Genomic DNA, 21459 nt, shown 5'->3' with positions numbered 1-21459 from the left:
TAAATTTGCATTTTAGGGGTCCCAGAAGGAAAAGAGAGAAGGAAGCAGAAAACTTATTTGAAGAAATAATAGCTGAAAACAACCCTACCACGGGGAAGGAAACAGACATCCAGGTCCAGGAAGCACAGAGAGCCTCAAACAAGACAAACCCAAGGAGGCCCACACCAAAACACATAATCATTACGATGTCAAAAATTAAAGCTAGAGAATCTTAAAAGCAGCAGGAGAAAAACAACTAGTTATATATACACGAAAAACCACAAAGTTATCAGCTGACTTTTTAGCAGAAATTTTGCAGGCTAGAAGGGAGTGATAAAATGCTGACAGAAAAACAAAAACAAAACAAAACCCTAAAACCAAGAATACTCTACCTGACAAGCAGTATAATCAATTATATCTACAAAAATTGGTCAAGAAATATACAAAATAAAAAAGATGTAAAATATGACATCATACATATGAAATGTAGGGGAGGGAGTAAAAATGTAGTGCTTTTAGAACGTGTTGGAACTTAAGTGACCATCAATGTAAAATAAATTACTCTATTCATAGAATGTTATACATGAACCTCATAATAATCATAAACCCAAACCTATAATATAAACAAAAAGAGAAAAGAACCCAGTCATCAAACCACAAGGGAAGACAGGAAAACTACAAAAACATCCAGGAAACAGTTAACAAAATGCCAATAAATGCATGCCTGTCAATAATTACTTTAAATATAAATGGACTAAATGCTCCAGTCAAAAGACATAGGGTGACTGAATGGATAAAAAAACAAGACCCAGCTATATGCTGCCTAGAAGAGATTCATTTCAGACTTAAAGACACACACAGGTTGAAAGTGAAAGGATAGAAAAAGATTCCATGCAAATGGAAGCAAAAACAAAATAAACAAAACACAACTGGGGTAGAAATACTCCTATGAGGCAAAATAGACTTTTAAAAAAGATGGTAACAAGAGACAAAGAAGGGCATTATACAATGATAAAGGGATCAGTCCAACAAGAGGATGTAACAATTGTAAATAGCCACACACCCAATACAGAGACACCTAAATATAAAAAGCAAATAATAACAAACACAAAGGGAGAAGTACAATAATATTAGGACACTAACACTCCACTTACATCATGGGTAAATCATCCAGACAGAAAATCAATAAGGAAATGATGGCTTTGAATGATACTTTAGGCCAGATGAACTTAGATATGTGCAGAAGATTCCATCCCAAACCAGCAGAATACACATTCTTTTCAAGTGCACATGGAACATTCTCCAGGATAGACAGATCACATGTTAGGCCACAAAACAAGTCTTAGTAAATTTAAGAATATTGAAATACTATCAAGCATCTTTTCTGATCACAACAGTATGAAACTTGAAACCAATTACAAGGAAAAAATACAAACACATAGAGGCTAAACAACCAATGGGTCAATGAAGAATTCAAAAAGGAAATTAAAAAAATACCTGGAGATGAATAAAAATGGAAGCAACATTTCAGAATCTTTGAGGGATGGCAGAAGCAATTCTAAGAGGGCAAATTATACCAATACAGGCCTACCTCAAGAAATAAGAAAAACCTCAAATAAACAATTTAATCTTACATCTAAAGGGACTAGAAAAAGAACAAACAAAGCCAAAAGTTAGTTGAAGGAAGGAAATAATAAAGATGAGAGTGAAAATAAATGAAATAGAGACTTAAAAAAATCAGAAAAGTCAATAAAACTAAGAGCTGTTACTTTGAAAAGATAAATAAAATTCATAAACCTTTATCCAGACTCATCAACAAAAAAAGAAAGAGAACTCAAAAAATAAAATCAGAAATGAATGAGGAGAAGTTACAACCGACACCAGAGAAATACAAAGGATTGTAAGAGACTACTAGAAAAAAACAGATGCAGAAAAGCCATTTGAAAAAACTCAACATCCAGTCATGATAAAAACTCTCAAAAAGTGCGTTTAGAGGGAACATACTTCACCATAATAACCCACAGCTAACACCACAGTCAATGGTAAAAAGTTGAAAGCTTTTCCTCTAAGATCAGGAACACAACAAGGATGCCCATTTTTATTCATCATAATATTGGAAGTCCTAGCCACAGCAATGAGAAAGGAAAAAGAAATACCCAAAATGATATGGAAGCAGTAAAACTGTCACTGTTTGCAGATGACATGATACTATACATAGAAAACCCTAAAGCTTTCACCAAAAACTATTAGAACTAGTAAATGAACATAGTAAAGTTGCAGAATACAAAATTAATACACAGAAATCTGTTGTGCCTCCATATACCAATAATGAAGTAGTGGAAAGAGAAATTAAGAAAATAATCCCATTTATAATTGCACCGAAAAGAATAAAGTACCTAAAAATAAATTTAATCAAGGAAATGAGAGACCTGTACTCTGAAAACTAAGGCATTAATGAAAGAAATTAAAGACAACACAAATAAATAAATGGAAAGATATTCCATGTTCACGGATTATAAGAATTAATATTATTAAAATATCACACTACCCAAAGAAATCTACAGATTCAATACAAACCCTATCAAAACACCAACATTTTTCACAGAACCAGAACAAATCCTAAAATTTGTATGGAACCACAAAAGACCCCAAACAGCCAAAGCAATCTTGAGAAAAAAGAACAAAGCTGGAGGTATCACAATCCCAGACTTCAAACTATACCACAAAGCTATAGTAATCAAAACAGTATGGGACTGGCACATAAACAGATCCATAGGTCAATGGAACAGAATAGAGAGCCCAGAAATTAACTCATGTGTATATGGTCAATTAATCTATGACAAAGGAGGTAAGAATATACAATGGGGAAAAGACAGTCTCTTCAATAAATGGCATTGGGAAAACTAGACAGCTACATGCAAAAGAATGAAACTGGACTACTTCCTTATACCATACAAAAAAATAAACTCAAAATGTGTTAAAGGCCTAAATGTAAGACCTGAAACTATAAAAGTCCTGAAAGAAAACATAGGCAATAAACTCTTGGATGTCAGCCTTAAGAGTACTTTTCTGGATCTGCTTCTTCAGGCAAGGGAAACAAAAGCGAAAATAAACAATTGGAACTACATCAAACTAAAAGCTTTTGCACAGCTAAAGGAAACGATCAACAGAATGAAAAGACAACCAAATGAATGGGAGAAGATAAGGGGGTAATACCCAAAATACATAAAGGACTCATACAACTCAACGTAAAAAAAAATATCTGATTTAAAAATAGGCAGAGGCCTGAATAGACATTTTTCCAAAAATGACATACAGATGACCAAAAGACACTTGAAAAGATGCACAAATCATTAATCATCAGGGAAATGCAAATCAAAACCACAATGATATATCATCCCATACCACTCAGAATGGCTAGTAGCAAAAAAAAAAAAAAAAAAAAAAAAAACAAGAAATAACAAGTGTTGGCAAGGATGCGGATAAAGGGAACCTACTTGCACTGTTGGTGGGAAGGCAAACTGGTGCAGCCACTCTGGAAAATAGTATGGAGCTGCCTCAAAAATTAAAAATGGAAATACCAATTCAGTAATTCTACCTCTGGGTATTTACCTGAAGAAACTGAAAACACGAATTTAAAAAGATATATGCATCCCTGTGTTTACTGCAACATTATTTACAAGAGTCAAGATGTGGAAGCAACCCAAGTGTCCATTGATAGATGAATGGATAAAGATGTGCAATGGAATATTACTCAGCCATAAAAAGGAATGAAATCTTGCCACTCATGACAACACGGATGAACTTAGAGGGTTATGATGCCAAGTGAAATAAGTCAGACGGAGAAAAACAGATGCCATATGATTTCACTTTATGTGTGGAACTTAAAAAAACAAACAGCAACAACAAAAAACAGATATAGAGTCATAAAAATAGAGAACTGGTGGTTGCCAGAGGGCAGGGGGTTGGGGGATGCAAAATAGGCGAAGGGGATTAAGAGGTGTAAACTTCCATTCATAAAAGAAATAAGTCACAGGGATGAAAAGTACAGCAGAGGGAAGAGAGTCAATAATAGTGTAATGACACTGGTGACAGACAGTAACACTTATCATGGTGAGCACTGCACAATGTTTATAATTGTTGATTCTATGTTGTACACCTGAAATTGATATGATATTGTAGGTCAACTATACTTCAATTGAAAATCTAAAAATTTAAAAGAGATATAATTAGAGGTGCCTGGGTGGCTCAGTCAGCTAAGTGTCTGACTCCGGCTCAGGTCATGATCTCATGGTTTGTGAGTTCGAGACCCATGTTGGGCTCTGCGCTGACAGCTCAGAGCCTAGAGCCTGCTTCAGATTCTGTGTCCTCCTCTCTCTCTGCCCCTCCCCTGCTCACACTCTGTCTCTCTCTGTCAAAAATAACATAAATAAATAACAAATAAATAAATAAATAAATGGGGGACGATTATAGCAGCCATCTCATAGGACTGCTGTGTTGTGCAGACTGGTTGAAACATGCAAAGTACCAAGAACAGTCTTGGCAAAAGGAAGAACACCAATGTTTTTATTTTACTTGCATGATCGTGTGAGACTGGTAAGCATATGACTCTGTACAGTCCTGCATGAGTGTGTGTCCCCGGGGTGAGGAAAGTGTGGGGTGGGGCAAGGGACAGGCCTATCTGGTCTGCCATCCCAGGGCAGAGGAAATGGGCCAGGCCGCGTACCTGCCTCCGTGGCTGAGTCCTTGCACTGCTTGGCTTTGTTCTGGCTCTGAGGAGACAGAGGAAAAGCAGTGCTGAGCTGGCCCCAGCGCTCGGGCTCCCAGCCTTCCTGGGGGGCTCTGAGGTGCTTCTTTCCCACCCTTCCTGAGCCGCCCAGGGGGACACTTAGGAGCCAACTGTGGGCAAGTTCTACCATTTACTCCAGCCTCACCCCACAAAGGACCACAATCAAAAAGCGTCCAATTAAAAAAATAAAAATAAATGCATAACCCGTGCAGATACATGTGAAAACTGGATATGAAGATCAGAGGGAGAAATATGAACTGGGGCCAGGTCCCACGGCCCTGGCCACCTCTGAACCCACCAGCTGGGACGTGGGCCCTGCCCTTACCTTGTTGCCCCTAATTCACCCACAGTTCTCTGCCCTTTGTGGGCCTCAGCTTTCCTGTCTGTGCAATGGGCGAAATATGTTCTTGGGCCCTGGTGCCTCTGATGCCTCACCCTGGCCCAGGGGCCAAAAAAGTCAAGATCTTGGGCTCTGGATGACCTGGGTGTGTATCCTTTCTTTATTCCTTCTTGGATCTGAGACCTTGGACAAGCCACCCACTGTCTCTGGGCCTCGGTTTCCTCTCTGTGGCATGGGTCTCCTGAGCCTGTCTCCAAGGGTTATGTGAGAGTTAGCTGGCCCTGTCTATGTCCTGAGATTCCAGGAAACCCATTCCACAGATGGGAAGATGGTAGTTCAGAGAGGAGTAAACAGATGTTCCAGATGTGGACCTTTCTTGGGGTGTCTGTGGCATGCCCTCTTTCCCTCCCTGCCCTGCTCCAGCCCTGGGTGACACCACATGGCCTCAGTGGCCCCACGCACCTTCTCCACTTGCTTCTGGTGGCCATTGGTGCTAATGCGCTCAAAGGCCTGCTCGGCGTCATCGGCGTCCCGGCACTTCTGCTCATATGTCTTCTTGGACTGCGGGTGTGGAGAAGCATGACTGGGTGGGGGGGGGGGGTGCGGGGGGCACCCAGAGTGAGGCTCCCTGAACCCAGCCTCCCTTCTCCCTGTCGGGGACTGTGGGTGGAGTGGGGGCCTCCTAACCAGGGACAGGGATCTGGGGGGCCAGAATAGAGATGGAGAAAGGAGTTTTATTTCCAGGCTCTGTCCAGTCTCTTTAGAGACATGGTCACATCAAACCACTAGCAGGTCCCTGAAAATACCATGCATCTGCATGATGCTGGCCTCTGCATATGCTGTCTCCTCTTGCTGAACCTTTTTTCTCCTTTTCACTCAGTGTCCTAGGGGACACAGCTCAGAGGTCCTTTCTCCCTCCACCCCCAAAGTCCCTAGCTAACAGTATGGGTCATCCCGTGGGCCACTTCTGGGACTGACCACCAGCCCATCAGTCAGGAGCCCCCCAAGGGCAGGGCCTGGGTCCATCCACATGAGTCCTTGGCTCCCAGCTCAGCCCCAAACACCCAACAGGCAATGGTGTGTGTTGTTGGGCAGGGGTTGAGGCAAGCCCTGTCCCAGGGGCCCAGCCCAGAGCTCCTGAGGTCCACATTGTGAGTCCTCCACCCCTCCAGGCCAAAGACCCTCACACTCACATCCATAGCCTTCTTGTAGAGAGACAGCTTGCTCTTCTGGACACGGTCCATGACGGCCTCATACTGCAGGGGACACAAGGCTCTGAGCAGGGGGCTGCGGCCTCAGGATGCTCCCCTAGGCCAAGAGGACGGGGTGTCCCTGGGATGAGACACAGCATCCCCTCCTGGCTCTGAAGGGAGCAGTGACAAGATGCCACAGAAAACTAGAGCCCGGGGCAGGTTGTGCCCATTGTGTCTCTTTGCTGCAGACTCCAACCAGGACTTGGTCTCTGTCCCAGGAATACTCGCCCTGCGCGCACACACACACACACACAGTCCTTCACTCACAGTCTCTGTACCTCTTCATGCTGGTCATACACTGTGTACACACCAGCACACATAGGCACACAAAGTTCCACATGACACACAGAAGTACACACTCACAGGCTCCCATTGCTCCCACCGCTCACGCTCGCACACACAGGCCTTCATGTGCACACTCACAGAGCACCCACAGACACCATCCAAAAGCACACACAAGCCACTCTCCATGTCCCTGTGCACAGCCATAGGCCTGTTCACACAGGTGAACATACACATGCCAAACTTTTGCCACTTGTGGGCACACAGGGCCACTGCACCCCTACCTCACCTCCCAGGTTCCTCGTTATGGTAGAGAGAATAGAACTCAGCATGGGCAGCCTCAGCAGGGAGCCTCAGGCTTGCTGTCCAGTCACCAAGGTGTGGGCACACATAGACACTGACACACGTGTACATGCTCACAAGTGAGGACACACGCATGCAGGCTCCCCCCTGCTCCCTCTCACACACGCATGTACATATGCACACAAGTCCAGGCTATCTCCCCTACATACTACATCCCAGTTCTCCACTTGTGGGGGCTCTGGCCACCCTGGGGAAGGTGTCTCTCTGTCTGGAACAGCTTTTGCAGACATTACAGCCCCTCTGGCCACAGAAAAACTAAAAATAGCCAGCCTGGGGCCAGTCTCAGCAGGTGCCCTGCACACATGAGGCAAGTCCCAGCTCAGAGTGTTCACCTGCTTCAGCCCCTGATGCAGAGCTAGCTTTTGGGGCTGGCTTGGGAGACCAACTGTCCACTCAGGGTCCCAAGTTTAGAATCCTAAAAGCCTGAGACCCTGGGTGGCTGGCTGGGCAGAGAGTACAGTCATGCTCTATTTCTGTGGCCAGAGCCACTTCTCAGAGCCTGTCAAAGAAGACTGAAGGAGCCCTGCTTGTGGGCTGGGTCCCCAAAACTTGGGAGATGCACATAAGTGTCCCAACCTGTGAGAGGGAAACTGAGGCACAATGAGGAGAAGAGCTTGCCTAGGACTCCCAGGCCTAGCCTGGCCTTAGCTACGAGCTGGCAAGCCCTCCCCCTCACAGCTCCATTTTGTGGGCCTTTCCATTTTTCAATTCTTTGGAGAGTTTGCAAAGATCCTTCATCTCCAAGCAAGAAGTGTTTCTGTGTGCTGCTGGCCTGTCCCATCCTGTCCAGGTGCCACCCTCATCACTAAGGCCTTGTGAGGCTGAGCACGTGTCCCCAGCTGACTTCCCAGCAGCCATGGGCTCAGCCAGTCAGAGAGTCTCCAGCCTGGGAGGAGACCCTGGGACAGAGAGGTCACCGAGCCTACTCTCCACCCCACCTCTGCAGCTTCCCTGACAAATAGCCTCCAGACTCTGCTTACATATCTCCCTTGATGGGGACCTTAATTCCTTTCCATGTAGTCCCTCCATCTGGGAGCAGCTATGCGCTACCCATGGAGGAGAAGTACCTTTGGATGCCGAGGTCAGCGTGACACCCCCCACCCCCCATCTCCATGCAGGATCTGTGGCCCCTCTCAGCCGGGCAGCCCTACAGAGTGGCTACAGTGACTAACCACCAAGTCTGCCTTTGTCCTAGACAAACAGCCTTGACCCTTCAGCTCAGGACCAGTTTCTGGTGACTCAGGCTGCCTCCTTTAGATACCCCCAAACTCTCACGGAGCTAATCAAAAAGACCAATGCCTTTCCCTCTTCCTGGCATGAGAAGCTCAGGAGAAGACCTCCAGTGGGGCTCTCAGGCCTGCATGCTGGGCCCTCATTCCAGTGGCCCATCTCTGCCCACATGCATCCCCTCTGCCTTCAAGTCACCCTCATCCCCAAGCCTGGAGTGCTGTCCTCCACTGTTCATTGGCTTCATCTCCAAGGTCCATCACCCAACTTCACAGAGATGATGACCACCTCCCACTCGGGGCCCACCCCCAACACCCGCCTCACCTTCTTCCTCTGCTCCTTCTGCCTCTCACGGAACTCCTCGAGGCTTCTCAGCTCCTCACGCAGGGCCAGGGCCAGCTGGATGTGGGAGCTGCCCACATTCTCCATTTCTGGGGGCAGAGCACGGAGGCGTGGAGCCCCGGCCTCCCACATACTCACTCCTGCCTGGACTAGCCCAGCCTCAGCCCCATACCCCCAAATCCTCTGCCAGCCTCAGAGTGCTGTGTGCAGCCTGAGCACCCCACCCCCGCCAGGATCTAACTACCTCCCTCTATGGGGACAGGGGTGTTCCCAGAAGGTCCTGTCACCCTGCAGCCTGGGGTTGAGGACAGTCGGGACTTACGCTGCTTTAGGGAGTCAAAGGAGGCCCTCAGGGAGCTGTAAGACAGAAAGGCCAGGATCAGAAGGAGGGCACAACAGATCCTAAAGCCCCCACTGGCCCCAGGGACGTTATGTTTGGTAGGATGGCCCTAGATTGCTCACACACACTGACCTAGGCGCAAGGGACCCTCTGGTCAGACCCAGTGACCATCCACTCAGCCCCTTCTGGAAGATGGAGCTTCTCTTTGGAAATGATAAAGCCTTCAAACCTTTCCACTGTGCCAGAATGTTCCTGGCTTCTGCATGTTTTCAAGGCCCTCCCTCCTTCAGTGGGGCCCCTCCCCCACGAGGTCCTCACCTGCCTTCAGGATGAGCTGAAGTAGGAAAGAGCAGCATTCAGACCTGGCTTTAGGCAAGTGGCCTGAGGGATGTTTTGGAAGAAGCTGGATGGGGAAGGCAAGCAGGACAGGGATACCAGAGGAGAGAAATGTGGGGTCTTAGGGCAGTATGAGCAGAACATACAGGTGAGGACAGAGAGAGGCTGTCCCTGTCCCTGGCTGGGGTGGCTGAGCAGACAGTGGTGACATTTCTGAGAGGGGACCCAGGAGCGAGTACATGACCCACGAGCAGTGTACAATAGGGTGCATTAAGCTTGGAGCTCCTGAGAGAACCTCTCAGGAGGAGTCAGGAGGCAGCAAGGTGGCCGTTCTAGAGTAGAGACATGGCATTGTCCACTGCAGGGGGCATGCCAGGGAGGGCAGGAAGGGGAGAGGCTAGCCCGGGCATGGGGGGCGGTGGGGAACATCCAAGGGTAGGGCTGCCAGACAGAACAAATGAAAATAGGGGTGCCTGGGTATCTCAGTCGGTTAAACGTCCGACTTCGGCTCAGGTCATGATCTCGTGGTTTGTGAGTTTGAGCCTGTGTCGGGCTCTGTGCTGACAGCTTGGAGCCTGGAGCCTGGAGCCTGCTTGGGATTCTGTGTCTCCTTCTCTCTCTGCCCCTTCCCCACTTATGCTCTGTCTCTATCAAAAATAAATAAATGTTAAGAAAACCAAATGAAAATACAGGATGTCCAGTTAAATTTGAATTTCAGATAAACAGCAAACACTTCTTGAGTAGAAGTATCCCCATGTAATACTTGGAGGATACTTACATTTAAAAAGTATTTATTGTTTATCTGAAATTTGAATTTAACTGGGCGTCCTGTATTTTATCCAGCAGCCCTGCCAGGGCCACAAATGGAGCTGGTGCCTGAGCAAAGGTGTCGGAGCCCACCCAGGACACAGTCCCGTCTGCTGGTAGGTAATGGGGCACCATGAGGCAAACCTTTCCTTGGGTCAGAAACAGGACTGGCAGGGGAGAATGCCTCTCTGCAGGTCATTGGATCTCAGGGATAAGGGCCTCTCAGTGGGGTGAGTTCCCCATCCTGGTAGAGAAAGAAGGAGACTCGAAATCCCAGCCTCAGAAAGCAGCAGGGCCTCGGCAGGGGCTCCCTGCTCTGTGCTCCCACATGCATTAGAAGCAGACCCTGGAGCCAGACAGCCTCGGTTCAGTCCAGGCTACTCACTCTGTGGGACCTCGGGCGAGTTACTTACTCTCTCTGTGTCTCAGTTTCCCCTTTTGTAAAATGAGGATAATAGCACAAACATGATGTTTGTGAGGAATAAATGAATTAATATGTATAAAGTACCTTGTTGGGACCCAGTTGCTGTTGTGCAACCCTCCCCTGAGCCCACATTTGCACACCCCTGTCCTGAACTTGACCCGAGCTGGCCTCTAAACTACCCCACATAAGAGCTTACCAGTTTCCCCACTTATCAGGAACCTCCCCAGTTTTGCTTTCAGGTAGGGGTTCTCTTGAGGTAGCACCATAGGCTGGGCTCCCTTCTCATCTCCCCAAACCCCAAGGCAGGAGGGGCAGCCTGTGTTCACCAGCAGGTGTGTGGGCATGGGCCCATGGGTGCCAAGTCTCCAAGTGCGCAGAGAGACGGTATGCAGGCATTGCAGACTGGACCTAAAGCGGTACTTGTCTGCTCTCTCAGGGGTAAATATCTCGGCCTGAGTTAACTCTGTCCCTTAACCAAGGATGCAAAGTAAGCTGTAGCTCCTTCTGCACCTGGAGGCTCGGTCAGTCGAGGCAGAACGAGAAACTGGGGCCAGAGTGTGGCCAGGCTTGCTGTGGTCACACAGAGGCAGCAGCGAGTCACCCAGGCTCTGGCCACATCCTCTGCCGCTCTCTACCCAGCCAGCCCTGTGCTCCCCTCCCTGCCTCTCTGCCAAGTGGCACGCACGCCCCCTGGTGGCCATATGGCCTCATGATGCCCGCCCGCGACAGCCCTGGACTCTGGCCCTACTGCCAGGGTCCCGCAGTCTTTGCAAGGCAGGCTTTCCAGGGGGCTCCTTCCTCTCATTGGACAGTTAGGGAAACTGAGGCCAATGAGGATCAGCAACCTGGTAGAAGTCACGGGGATCCAGGCCTACAAGAGAACTGTGTGGGGTCTGTCTGGTCAATGCCAGGCCCCTTGCCCTAAACTAAGTGGGTCTCAAAGGGTGGTCTGAAGACCAGCCACATGACCATCAGCTGGAAGCAGGTTGGAAATACGGATTCTTGGGCTCCACCTTAGTCCTCGTGAAGCAGAAACTCCGGGGTGGAGCCCAGCACCCTGTTTTCACAAGCCTCCGGGTGCTGATGATATACATTCAAATGTGAGAATGGCTGGCCTAAATTATTTAATCCTCACAGCTCTGCCAGGGAGGGTCTCATCCTTATCCGCATTTTACAGGTGAGAAAAACAAGCATCAGCGAGGTGAAGAAAGTGATCCACGGCCACACAACAGGTAAGATGGCAAGGCCAGCCCTCTGCTTCTCACCAGAGGAAGGAGGGGTGACTGCCAGGGTGACCCCACCTGCCCTGGGGATGAAGGGTCAGGACTCTTCTCTGACTGAATTGATGCCTTGCCGGCGGCTACACCTCCAACCCCTCTGCTTACCCACACACTCATGTCCTGCCTCAGTCTCTCTATTCACGGTGAGAGCCTCTCCAGACTCAGTGGGGCCCCTCCCCCACCACCAGCCCTCACCCACACCACCTTCAGGCCCCAACTACTTCACGACCACATCTCCTGCCAGAACTCAGGGCCTGAACACCCACAGCCTGGTCTTCACCTCTTTTTAGATCTCACAGCTCACAGACACCTCAAGTGCAGTGTCCAAAACTGGACTCAGCTCCCCACAAAACTCTGTTCTCAGCAAGGTTCCCCTCTCAGCAAAGGCATCGCCCTCTACCTGGCTGTACACACCAGAGACCAGGAGTCATCCTTGTCTCTACCTTCTCCCTCCCCCTGCACTATCTTCCTTCTCACCTCCTAAATCTCTTATCCATCCACCTCACTGCCACCACGCTGGCCCCTGCCTCATCAGCTCCATGCCTCCAGTTTCACCTATTAGACCTGTTTTCTGGGCTACCTGGTCACCTGGCCACCCACCAGTTCCTTCTATTCGCCATGTTCATTCTTGCCTCAGGGCATTTGCACGTGCTGATTCCTTATGTGCAACATCTTTACAGGTCTTCTTCTTCTGTCTCTTCTGGGCATTTGTCCCTGTTGTCACCTTGGGGTGATGCATTGAGTATCTGTCCCTGCACTGACCTGTGAGCCCACTAAACAGGGGCAAGGGCTGGTTCTCCTCCCCACCTTGTCCCCAGGCTTGTAGTCCAGGGCAACAAATTCAATATTTGATAAATACCAAGTCCTTTCTCAATCCCAAACCTACCCTGACCCACCCTCCTTGGCCCATGGCCCTGGGGTGACGGTAAGGAGTCACAACCTCCTGGGACAGCTGGTCCTTCTCCCTACACCCCTCCCTGCCCCCCAGAATGGATTCTGGGAGCCCCTGAGTCCATAGCACTGCCACGTGGACATTCTCCGTTCCCACCCAGCACAGTCCTGATGGTGACAGAGTCCATTCTCGTCTTGGGCTCCTGTTTGTCTGCCAGCTTGCTGCCCCTTGGGGCTGCACGGATGAGGCCACCCTCATTCTACCTGGGACAGTGGGGTAGGGTTGCAGGCCATGAGCCCTCCATGTTCCCTACCTGCTCACCTCTGGGCTGTGGTCCTTCCCGCCCAGCCCCACGGATTCCTGGTGCTGGGGATTTTCTGGCCACTACAGCTCCACTCACACAGGGCCCAGGACACCACCTCTCTTTCTTGGCCCCAGACTTTCAAGAAGGTAGCCTCTGTTCTATGGGGGAGGGGATACTTCACTGTTCTTGGGACCAGAGGCAGCCCACTGTGGGTTAGCCACAATTCTCCCTTGGAGAACAGCCTTCATCTCTGATCTTGTGAAGGACTTGGGGAGCATTTGAAGTTTTCCTCTGCTCCATGAGACCCAGAAAAGATGGCGTCTTGTAGCTTGCCTCCCTCTTGCCACTAGGACCGCCTAGAGTTTCTCTTCTATTGTGTCTCTCTCGCACGGTAAGGGCGGGGCCCCATGCAGGCCTCTATCCTGTGTTATCTGCCACCAATGTCCTCATGTGTGACTCATCCCGTTGTCCTTTTTTGACTTGGCTGTCAGGACACAGAGCCTGAAATGCCATGCTCAAACACGGTCTAAATTGCCAGTGTAAACATGTCCTTCCATATCCTCCCCACCACCTCATGCCCCTGCCTAGACATGTCTACCCCTGCCCACCTACTGGCCAGGAGGCTCCTGCCTCCCAGCTTACAGGAGCAGACTCTTCTCACCTCTGTGCTGGAGGCTGGGCCTCACTGAGCTGGTGTCAGAGGACCCCTGATGGGAACAGGGCCTGCCTCTCTCCCTCTAACACCAACAGCATGTCTTCATTTTCTGAGCTCAGAAAAGAGATCATGAAAAAAAACCAAAAAACAAAACCGCTTCTGACAGGAAAAGCACAGCATTTTAGGCAGTGGCCAAACAGTGAGGCGGGGACTCAAATTCACGGCCTTTGAGGAGCTATCCTGGCCTGCGGTAGCTGCCTAGGGGCTCACAGGAAGTTGGCCGCAGCCCTTTCAGCCTTGATTTCCTTCCATTTCCAGAATGCCTGCCCTCTGCAGCTGCTGGGAGCACGTGGCACCCCAGCACCCCACCCGAGGCAAGATGAGGACTGGACAGGGGAGAAATGAGAGCAACCAGCAGAGCAAAGGCCTGGAGGCTGGAAGGGAGAGTCCAAGCGAACTTTATGCAGAGAAGGACATGGAGTTTAAGCTTGGATAAGCTTGGATAATGGATATCAATGGATAAGCCCTTCACTCATTGAACGAGGTCTTTAAAATGCATTGAGAGGGCTTGTGGGGATCCCTTAGTTTGGGGACTGGGTCTCATATGTGTGTTCTCCATTGCCCCTGCCCAGGAGGTGTTTGCTGAGTCCGTGTGTGAAGGAGGTGAATGTTAGAAATTATTTAACGATGGGGGGAACCTCCCTTTAATGTATATGGCTGAGCCTCCAGGCCTGAGAGAGGTTTCTGGCCAGGCTGAGGTCAGAGGATAATGCAGAAATGCTGCATCTTCTGGCAGCAGAGGTCAGGGAGGCTGGCCCACTCTACTGTCTTTGCTCTCACTGGGCTTCCTCTGGGGTCACTTAACCCCCCAGCTTTTGTTCTCCCCACTTGCTCCTGCCCAGTCTGTGCACCCCCCAGCCCTCTACTTGCCCTCCATAGAGCTAAGAATGAGCATCTCAGGGGACCCAGGGGGGTTGGCTGTGGGGAGGCTGGGAGCTCCACCCTACCAGGGGATGGGCCCTAGAGGATGAGCCGCCAGCCCCATGCTGAATAGCCGGCCATTCCCAGGTGCAAACCTCAAACACAGCCCCCACAAGTCTCCAGGAAAACAAGGAGGTGACCCATGTTGTCATGGCCACCCTTCACTCTCCCCACAAAGAGCCCTCCAGGTTGGTAGGGGACAGGATGACCTGGTCTAATCCAAGACTCTAACAGTCACACAAAGCTGAGTGTCTGGGAGGACCTCCTAGAGGAGGTAGGGCATGAGAAGGCCCTAAAAGGAGGCCCTAATGCAAAGGATTGGGAAGGTTTCACTCAGTGTGTTCGAGTCTGGCTTCAGGGTGGTAGGACCATTTATTTTACATTATTTTTAAATTCTTGAATCCTCCTAACTCAGCATAGGGCATGACACATAGTAGGTGCTCCATAAATGCTTGCTGAATAAATGGATGGATGATGGATGCTTGGCCCCCAGTTAAAGAAAGGAATGACTGAAGAGTCTCACTAATCCTAGTACATGCCACATGGCTCAATAGCAACACTTATTGAGCACCTAGTATGTGCAGTCAGCTGAGCTGGGAGCTGCATAGGGCATGACTCTGAGGGAGGCAGCAGGTGAACTGAGATGGGTTCAGCTCCTGCCCTGTCACTCACTGGCTCTGAATGTGTCCTGACCTTGTCCACCTTTAGCAAGTTCTCTGACATCTCCCCTCTGTCTCCGTCTCTCCCAGGAGGTGCCCTCCCCAGTCCACCCTGTTCTGACCATCCGAGCCTAATGGTGAGCTTGGGGCCCTGCTGGCTCTCCCCCGCCACCCCCGCCTGCTCTGGGAGCATGTGCACAGGGATGTGGGTTTTATTTCTGCCTTTCCTGCTGCTGGGCAGACTGACCCATGGAGCCTGGTGTTTCTGGCCTAGGCTCCAGCTCCTCCTTGGTGGGCAGCAAGGCAGACTTGACTCTACCCCTTGCTCTGGGCTGGGGCTCTACCACTGATGCTCCCACCTTAGATGAAGGCTGACCCTCCAGTGATACTGACTTCTAGCTTTCTGGGCCAGGGAGGGGCTGGGCCTCAAAGGAAATGGTCTAGACCACCAAGTCTAGAAGCCCTAAACTAAATAGGGTGAGCCCAACTTATCTGACCTACACAGGGGCCGGTAAGACCATAAAGAACCCCACTGTTTATTGAGCATTGCCATGACCTGGTACTTTCTGCTTGACATCGTGACTCCAGAGTAGCTCCTGGGGGCGACTCCCCTTTCACAGCCCAGCCCAGGAGTCAGCGAGGTGTAGTGACCACCCCACTGCCACACAGTATATGGAGCAGGGCAGACCTAGCCCCACTTGGCCTCTTACAGCCATGCAAGGGATCAGGACCACCTAGAGCATTACCCTGGCCACTTCTTAATCCTACAATGGAGCAGGATACTGTGTACCTCCTGCACTTCCCGCAGTCCACCTGGCTCCCCTTCCATTGTGTTCTCTTTTTCAGTGGCTTCTCCTTCTCTGTTTAAGTCCCCAGTGACTCACAGGCTTCTGAGTATGAGTGTGCCCTACAGCCTGGTCTCCTGTCACGGCCCTGCCCAGAACACCCTCTCTATCCAACCCCCAGAAGAGGTGACCTTTCCCATCTGGCTTGGGTGGCCAGGAAGCAGAAAGGGATGCCTCCTGGGTCGTACTCCCTCAGCTCCCCTTCCCCAGGGAAGACAAAGAAGGGTTACATCAGACTTTCATTCATTCCTTACCATGCCCTGAGCCCTCCTCTGCACCCAGCCTGCATCTAACCCCAGCCCTGCCCTGTTTATCGGTAAACAGCCCACTGGAGTGGGCAAATGAGAACCAAACTCAACTTGCCCACCGTCACATAGCTCACAAAGGCCAGGTGGGGACTAGACCTCATGCATTCTTACTTCTAGGGCTGTGTTCGTGCTTTCTGGTCCAATGCACAAACCTTTGGGCATTGAGGATTAATCTCCCCTGGCTCACGCCACTTTTAAACCTTCCTCCAGCTCTTCCTGTGTTTTCTCTGGCTCCAGTTTGGAAGCAGAAACCAGCCATGGTCCCACATATCTTTAGAAGACCCAGAAAGTGTTGTATGTTCAAGGCTCAAAATGAGGGAACCTGGGTTCGTTCCAAGTTTTGGAGCTGACAGCCTTTCGGGTCACTCCCCTTGTGCAGAGCCAGATACTCATAGGCTTGACCTCCAAGGGGTTGCTATGGCAGCTGCAGACCCCATAGGTGGGGCTCCTGGGTAGGAGGTGCTCCTACCCAGGGGGAGGCTCCACACCTTCACAAGGCAGCCACAAGACTTACTGTTAGAAGCAGTCACAAGACTTACTGTTAGAAAGTCCTTCAGGGGCTCTCCAATCATCCTGCTCTCTCTACTGCCTCCCTATCCCCCAGTCTGCACACTGGGACCCAGGCCTCGGGGCTGGAGAAGACCCCTGCTTCACAGCAGAACTACTCCTATTGTCTCCCCTTTGGGCCGGGCCTGAGCCAAGCCCCTGGACTCTATTAATCCTTTGATGAAGGCTGTATTGTTATTCTGCTCACTGTTGAGGAAATGGAGGCACAGAGAGTGTCAGTGGCCAGCCTGAGATCCCACAGCTGTTGGATGATGAGATGCCTCTGGAACCCAGATGTATCCCCTCCCGCCACTGTCTCTGGCCACACCTGTCCCCTTGAAGCCCAGGCTAAGCCAAGGCCACGGTGGGGCTTGAGCAACCAGTGGAGGGCCCATCACCTGGCCCTCAGGGCTCTCAGGACTTGGGTGGAGGCTGTCCAGGTGCCGCTGGCTGTGCTACAAACCCCTGAGGACAGTCTCTGCCCCCTGCCCAGAGTCTTCTCGGCACTGAGACAGCAGGGTGTTCTCCCCTACACAGAACCTGACCTCACCCAGAATGCCCTGTAAGCCAAGAGACTTGTCCTCCAGGCATCTCCGACTTGGAGCCATCCAGACCCTTCCAGGTCCTCCCAGGTCCACCCCAAGCCAGGAAGTCCTAAACCCCATCCAAGGGCCCAGAAGTGCCTGGACAAGGAGCAGAGAGCCCAGGGCACGGGGCCTCTTACTTGATCTCTGTCTGGCCGCCTGCCTTCCGGGCGATCTGCACCAGCTCCTTCCCATACCTCTCCTCTGCTTGGGCCCTGCAAGAACAAAGGGTGGTCACTGTCCCTTTACTTCTGCTGGCTGCGGCTCCCTTAGATATCTAAGTGGTGGAAGCTGAGGGTCCACTCACTCAGCCTCTTGGGGCAGGCTGAGCCTGCAGGCCCCTCCTTGACAAAGTTTGGCTCCCAGCCCTCCTTCCAAATACATGTTGGGCCAAATACCCGCACATCTGAGGGGACACCAGATCATTTGCTCGTGAGGGGAGGCCCTGGCTGGGAAAACCAGGAGAGTCACACTTCCAACAGCAGGGTGGCCGGGCTGTCTGTTCCCACAGAGCCAGGAGGACAGCCCACGCCCTGCCGGCCCTCGCCCAGTGGCTGGCTCACCTCTGCCTCAGCAGCTCCTCCACGTCCTTGCACATCTTCCTGCCGTCGAGCAGCCGCTGCAGCAGCACCTCATAGCCTGTGTGGGCCGTGAAGTCCCTGCACTGGAACACGAGACAGAGGGACGCGTGAGTGCCGCTGTGTGGGTTGGGAGGGGCACTGAGCTCGAGGTCCTGGCAAGGACTCCGCTGACATCCAGGAAAAGTCTGTGTCCAGCGTCTGGGGCCTGCCCTGCCTGTCTGCCTCCATTCTCCCATTCAAAGACGAGCTCTTGGGCTTCAGGATGTGGTTTCGCACCACGGGGCCCCTGTCTGTGGGGGTGCCAGGTGTGTGAGCCCTACGCACCATGGCGCTCACAGTCTGGGACACATCAGCTTCACACAAGATGGCCGCGGGGAGGGCCGGCTCCAAGGCCTGGTAATGACAGCCCCGTAGGGTGCCCAGCAGGGCTCGTTTCCGTCACATTCCCAATAACCCTATTATCTTGGTTGTCCAAGTGAGAACACTGAGGCGCGGATGGGTACGGTGCCCATAGTGACACAGCTTGGCAGTGGTAGGCCTGGCGTTGGACCCAGGCTGTCAGGCTGGAGTCCATGCTCACCACCTCTGCACCGCACAGCCTCTGCGAAAAACTGCACCAATCATGTCTCCATCAACAACTGTGTGCCAGATGCCATGCCAGGCTCTGTGTGGGCTCCCGTAACCGTCTTGTACCCACCTGGCAAGGTGGGCATCGAGAGTGACTTGCATCAGGATGCAGGCACATCCTAACACACCCAGGACACCTGACACATGCTTAACACCTTAGGGCCAGCCCTGAAACAGGACAGTGGGGAGAGGGGCATTTGGGAGAGTTCTCCTGGATACGACTGCCCCTCTGCTGCCTGGCACTTTCTCAGCCTGTCCCAGGGCTCCTGACCAATCTGATTCTCCTTTCTCACCCCTGGAATGCATTCTGAGCTGATGGTGCTGGACTTAGTCCTCATAGTCAAGAACTATAAGAGTCGGTCTAGGGAGTGGGTCTTGGGGCCAGGCTGCACACGTGGCTGATTGGCAGAGGAGGGAGATTGATCCTAAGAGAAAGTAGTGAAACATTACGCTGAGAGCAGGGGCTTCTGTGTGTGTTTCTTACCTGAGCCTGGCCCCCACATCCAGTCTTGGGGAAGGACCACCCCCCAGGATGCTTGGCCAGGCAACTGTAAATTGAGGCAATCCCTGAGATTCAGCACCTAGTCTGTCTTCTTTTCCATCCCCATGGACCCCCAAAAGCCTCAGAGACTGGAGAAAGGGTCCCTGCTCTCCTGAGTGCACACATCATAGCCCCATGTCAGACCTCAGCAAATCAGTGGGGCTTTCCCAAGGCCACACCTTGGGGGAGGTAAGTCTAGCCCATCTTAGAGTCAAGAGCTGATGGTGCACCTTTCCCTGCCCCATGTCTTTCCTCAAATGCTGTGTATGGGCATGTAGAGAAAGTCAGGAGAGGAGTCTAAATCAAGGAGAGCTTCCCCCAGGAAGAGGCATTTGAGCCAGGTTCTGGGAGAGAAGGTGCTGTTCTTCCAGGTCTAAGTAGAATAGACATGGTAGAAAGGGCAGAAATTCCACAAATTGTCCCAACAGGCCCTGTGCCAGGCCCAGCCACCCTCAGCAAACTCAGAATCGTGGAATCTCCAGGCATATAGCTCACCTACGACCCCAAACTTATTCCCTCCTCCATAAGCATCCCTAGAAATCCCTGAGGCCAAGACTCAGCTGCTGACTGGATCTCAAGCAGTGTGCCTGGGCTCTGGCTGGCTATTTGGGGCCCCAGGGGAAGGAAGTTGTCCCCCTAACTAACCCCTGCCAGCCTGTCCTGGATCAGGCATCAGCCCCCAGGCCGGTGTGGTTGAGCCAGGCTTTCATTTCTGTGGTTTTTGTGAGTGGCCACTTGCCCACTAACTGGTCAGCAGACCCTGGTTTCCCACCTCTCAGCCTCTGCTCTCCCTCCAAACGCCCCTGGCAGAAGGCTATGACAGCTGGGGAGGAAAAGGAATCTGGAGCCTCAGCCTCCTTCCTTCTCCCCACGAGGGAGGCACTCTGAGCTGGACACCACCATTCAGGACTGAATTCCACAGACCACCAAACTGGGAAGCATCTTGTCCAGTGCCCCCCAGTCCCAGGGAAACTGAGGGCCAGAGAAGGGAAGGACCTACCTCAGGAAACACAGGCAGAGGCAGGACAAGAACGTGGACTTGCAGGGGCCCTGTCACTCTCCATGAAGCCTCTGGGAGAGAGGGCAGAGCTGGCAGACTCTGTACCCTGCCCCACACCCCACCACAGCAGGTTGCTCTGTTCTTCCCTCCTAGGCCCCCGCCCGACCCCAACTCTCCAGGGAAGCCCCTCCGTCCTTACTGAGACTCCCAGAGTGGAAAGAAGCAAAACCAAACCTACACTGGCCATTCTGTAGGATGCAGAAGGTAGCAAGGCCCTTCAGGCTGGGTCCCCAGGAGCTCAAGTCCCCAGAGCGCTGTAGGCTCAAGAATCTTGTCTAGCCTTTGCTCAGAGCCACAGTGGTGCTAGCAGTGGCTGTGGCCAAGTGAGCCACTGTCGCAAGTGACTAGATTGTTCCGAGGAAGTGCTTGGTTCCCCCAGGGCTGCTCCTTCTCAGCACCGCTCCCCTTCCCCCAGCCTGCATCCTCCTCCTTAGCCCCTACTCCACCACCTCCTCCGGGGAGTGGGTTCTGACTCATTATTCAGAGCTGGGCAGAGTCCTGCTCAGGCTGCTGTTGAGGAAACGAATGAACCAATCATTCAGTTAGATAATCAATCAGTTCTGCAAGTTCACAGGCCCGGGCCCAGCCACACAGTCACCCCTGCCAGGGCCCACCCTGGCCTTCCTTCCCAGCACCCACCCAGTTCCACCCTGTGAGTACCAAGGGCTCCATGTCAGCCCCCCTCCTGTGCCGGCTGACATTTCCACAATGCAGAAGCCACCAGGCAGGGCCATTCACCTCCTTCCATCTACTCACAGCCTCTGTTGCCTGAAACCCACCCATGGCCTTGATCGTGGTGAAGTCTACCGGCCACACAGTGCACTGTGAACATCACAGGGGTTTTCTCATTGAAAACGCCACACACCCAGGGTGGTTAGGAGGGTAAGGAAGATGCCTCAAGGGGGGAGGTGACTACCCAAGATCACCCAAATGGTAAAGGTCAGAATCTGGAATATGAATCTAGGTCGGCCTGTCCCCAAGCCCACATACCTACACCAGTCATTCAATAGATAGTCCAGCACTGTTTTTCATGTTGAAACATCAAAAACTAGTTTTAAAAAATAACTTTGGAAAATGATTACTGAAATTCTTTCCAGCTTAAATCAAAGCTGTA

The 21459-nt window shown here is 51.3% G+C and overlaps 1 protein-coding gene across 3 annotated transcripts in view; it reads right to left on the bottom strand.

The window, feature by feature from the left end:
- Positions 1-21459, bottom strand: part of PSTPIP1 (proline-serine-threonine phosphatase interacting protein 1) — a 46975-nt gene that overhangs the window by 8451 nt on the left and 17065 nt on the right. The window contains exons 2-8 of one of the 3 annotated variants that reach the window (XM_007084623.3): positions 18100-18200; positions 17677-17751; positions 8898-8932; positions 8558-8664; positions 6302-6364; positions 5571-5669; positions 4706-4751 (exon numbers count right to left, since the gene is read on the bottom strand). In XM_007084623.3, the coding sequence (XP_007084685.1) occupies positions 4706-4751; positions 5571-5669; positions 6302-6364; positions 8558-8664; positions 8898-8932; positions 17677-17751; positions 18100-18200 (526 nt within the window). Of the gene's footprint in view, positions 1-4705; positions 4752-5570; positions 5670-6301; positions 6365-8557; positions 8665-8897; positions 8933-17676; positions 17752-18099; positions 18201-21459 lie in introns of those variants that run through there. The other 2 variants (XM_015538682.2, XM_042988329.1) reach the window with 2 other exon arrangements.

The sequence above is a fragment of the Panthera tigris genome, chromosome B3 (genome assembly GCF_018350195.1).
Source record: "Panthera tigris isolate Pti1 chromosome B3, P.tigris_Pti1_mat1.1, whole genome shotgun sequence".
Lineage (NCBI taxonomy): Eukaryota > Metazoa > Chordata > Mammalia > Carnivora > Felidae > Panthera > Panthera tigris.
Note: the sequence above shows the minus strand (reverse complement) of the source record. Positions and strands in the feature narration are given on the sequence as shown.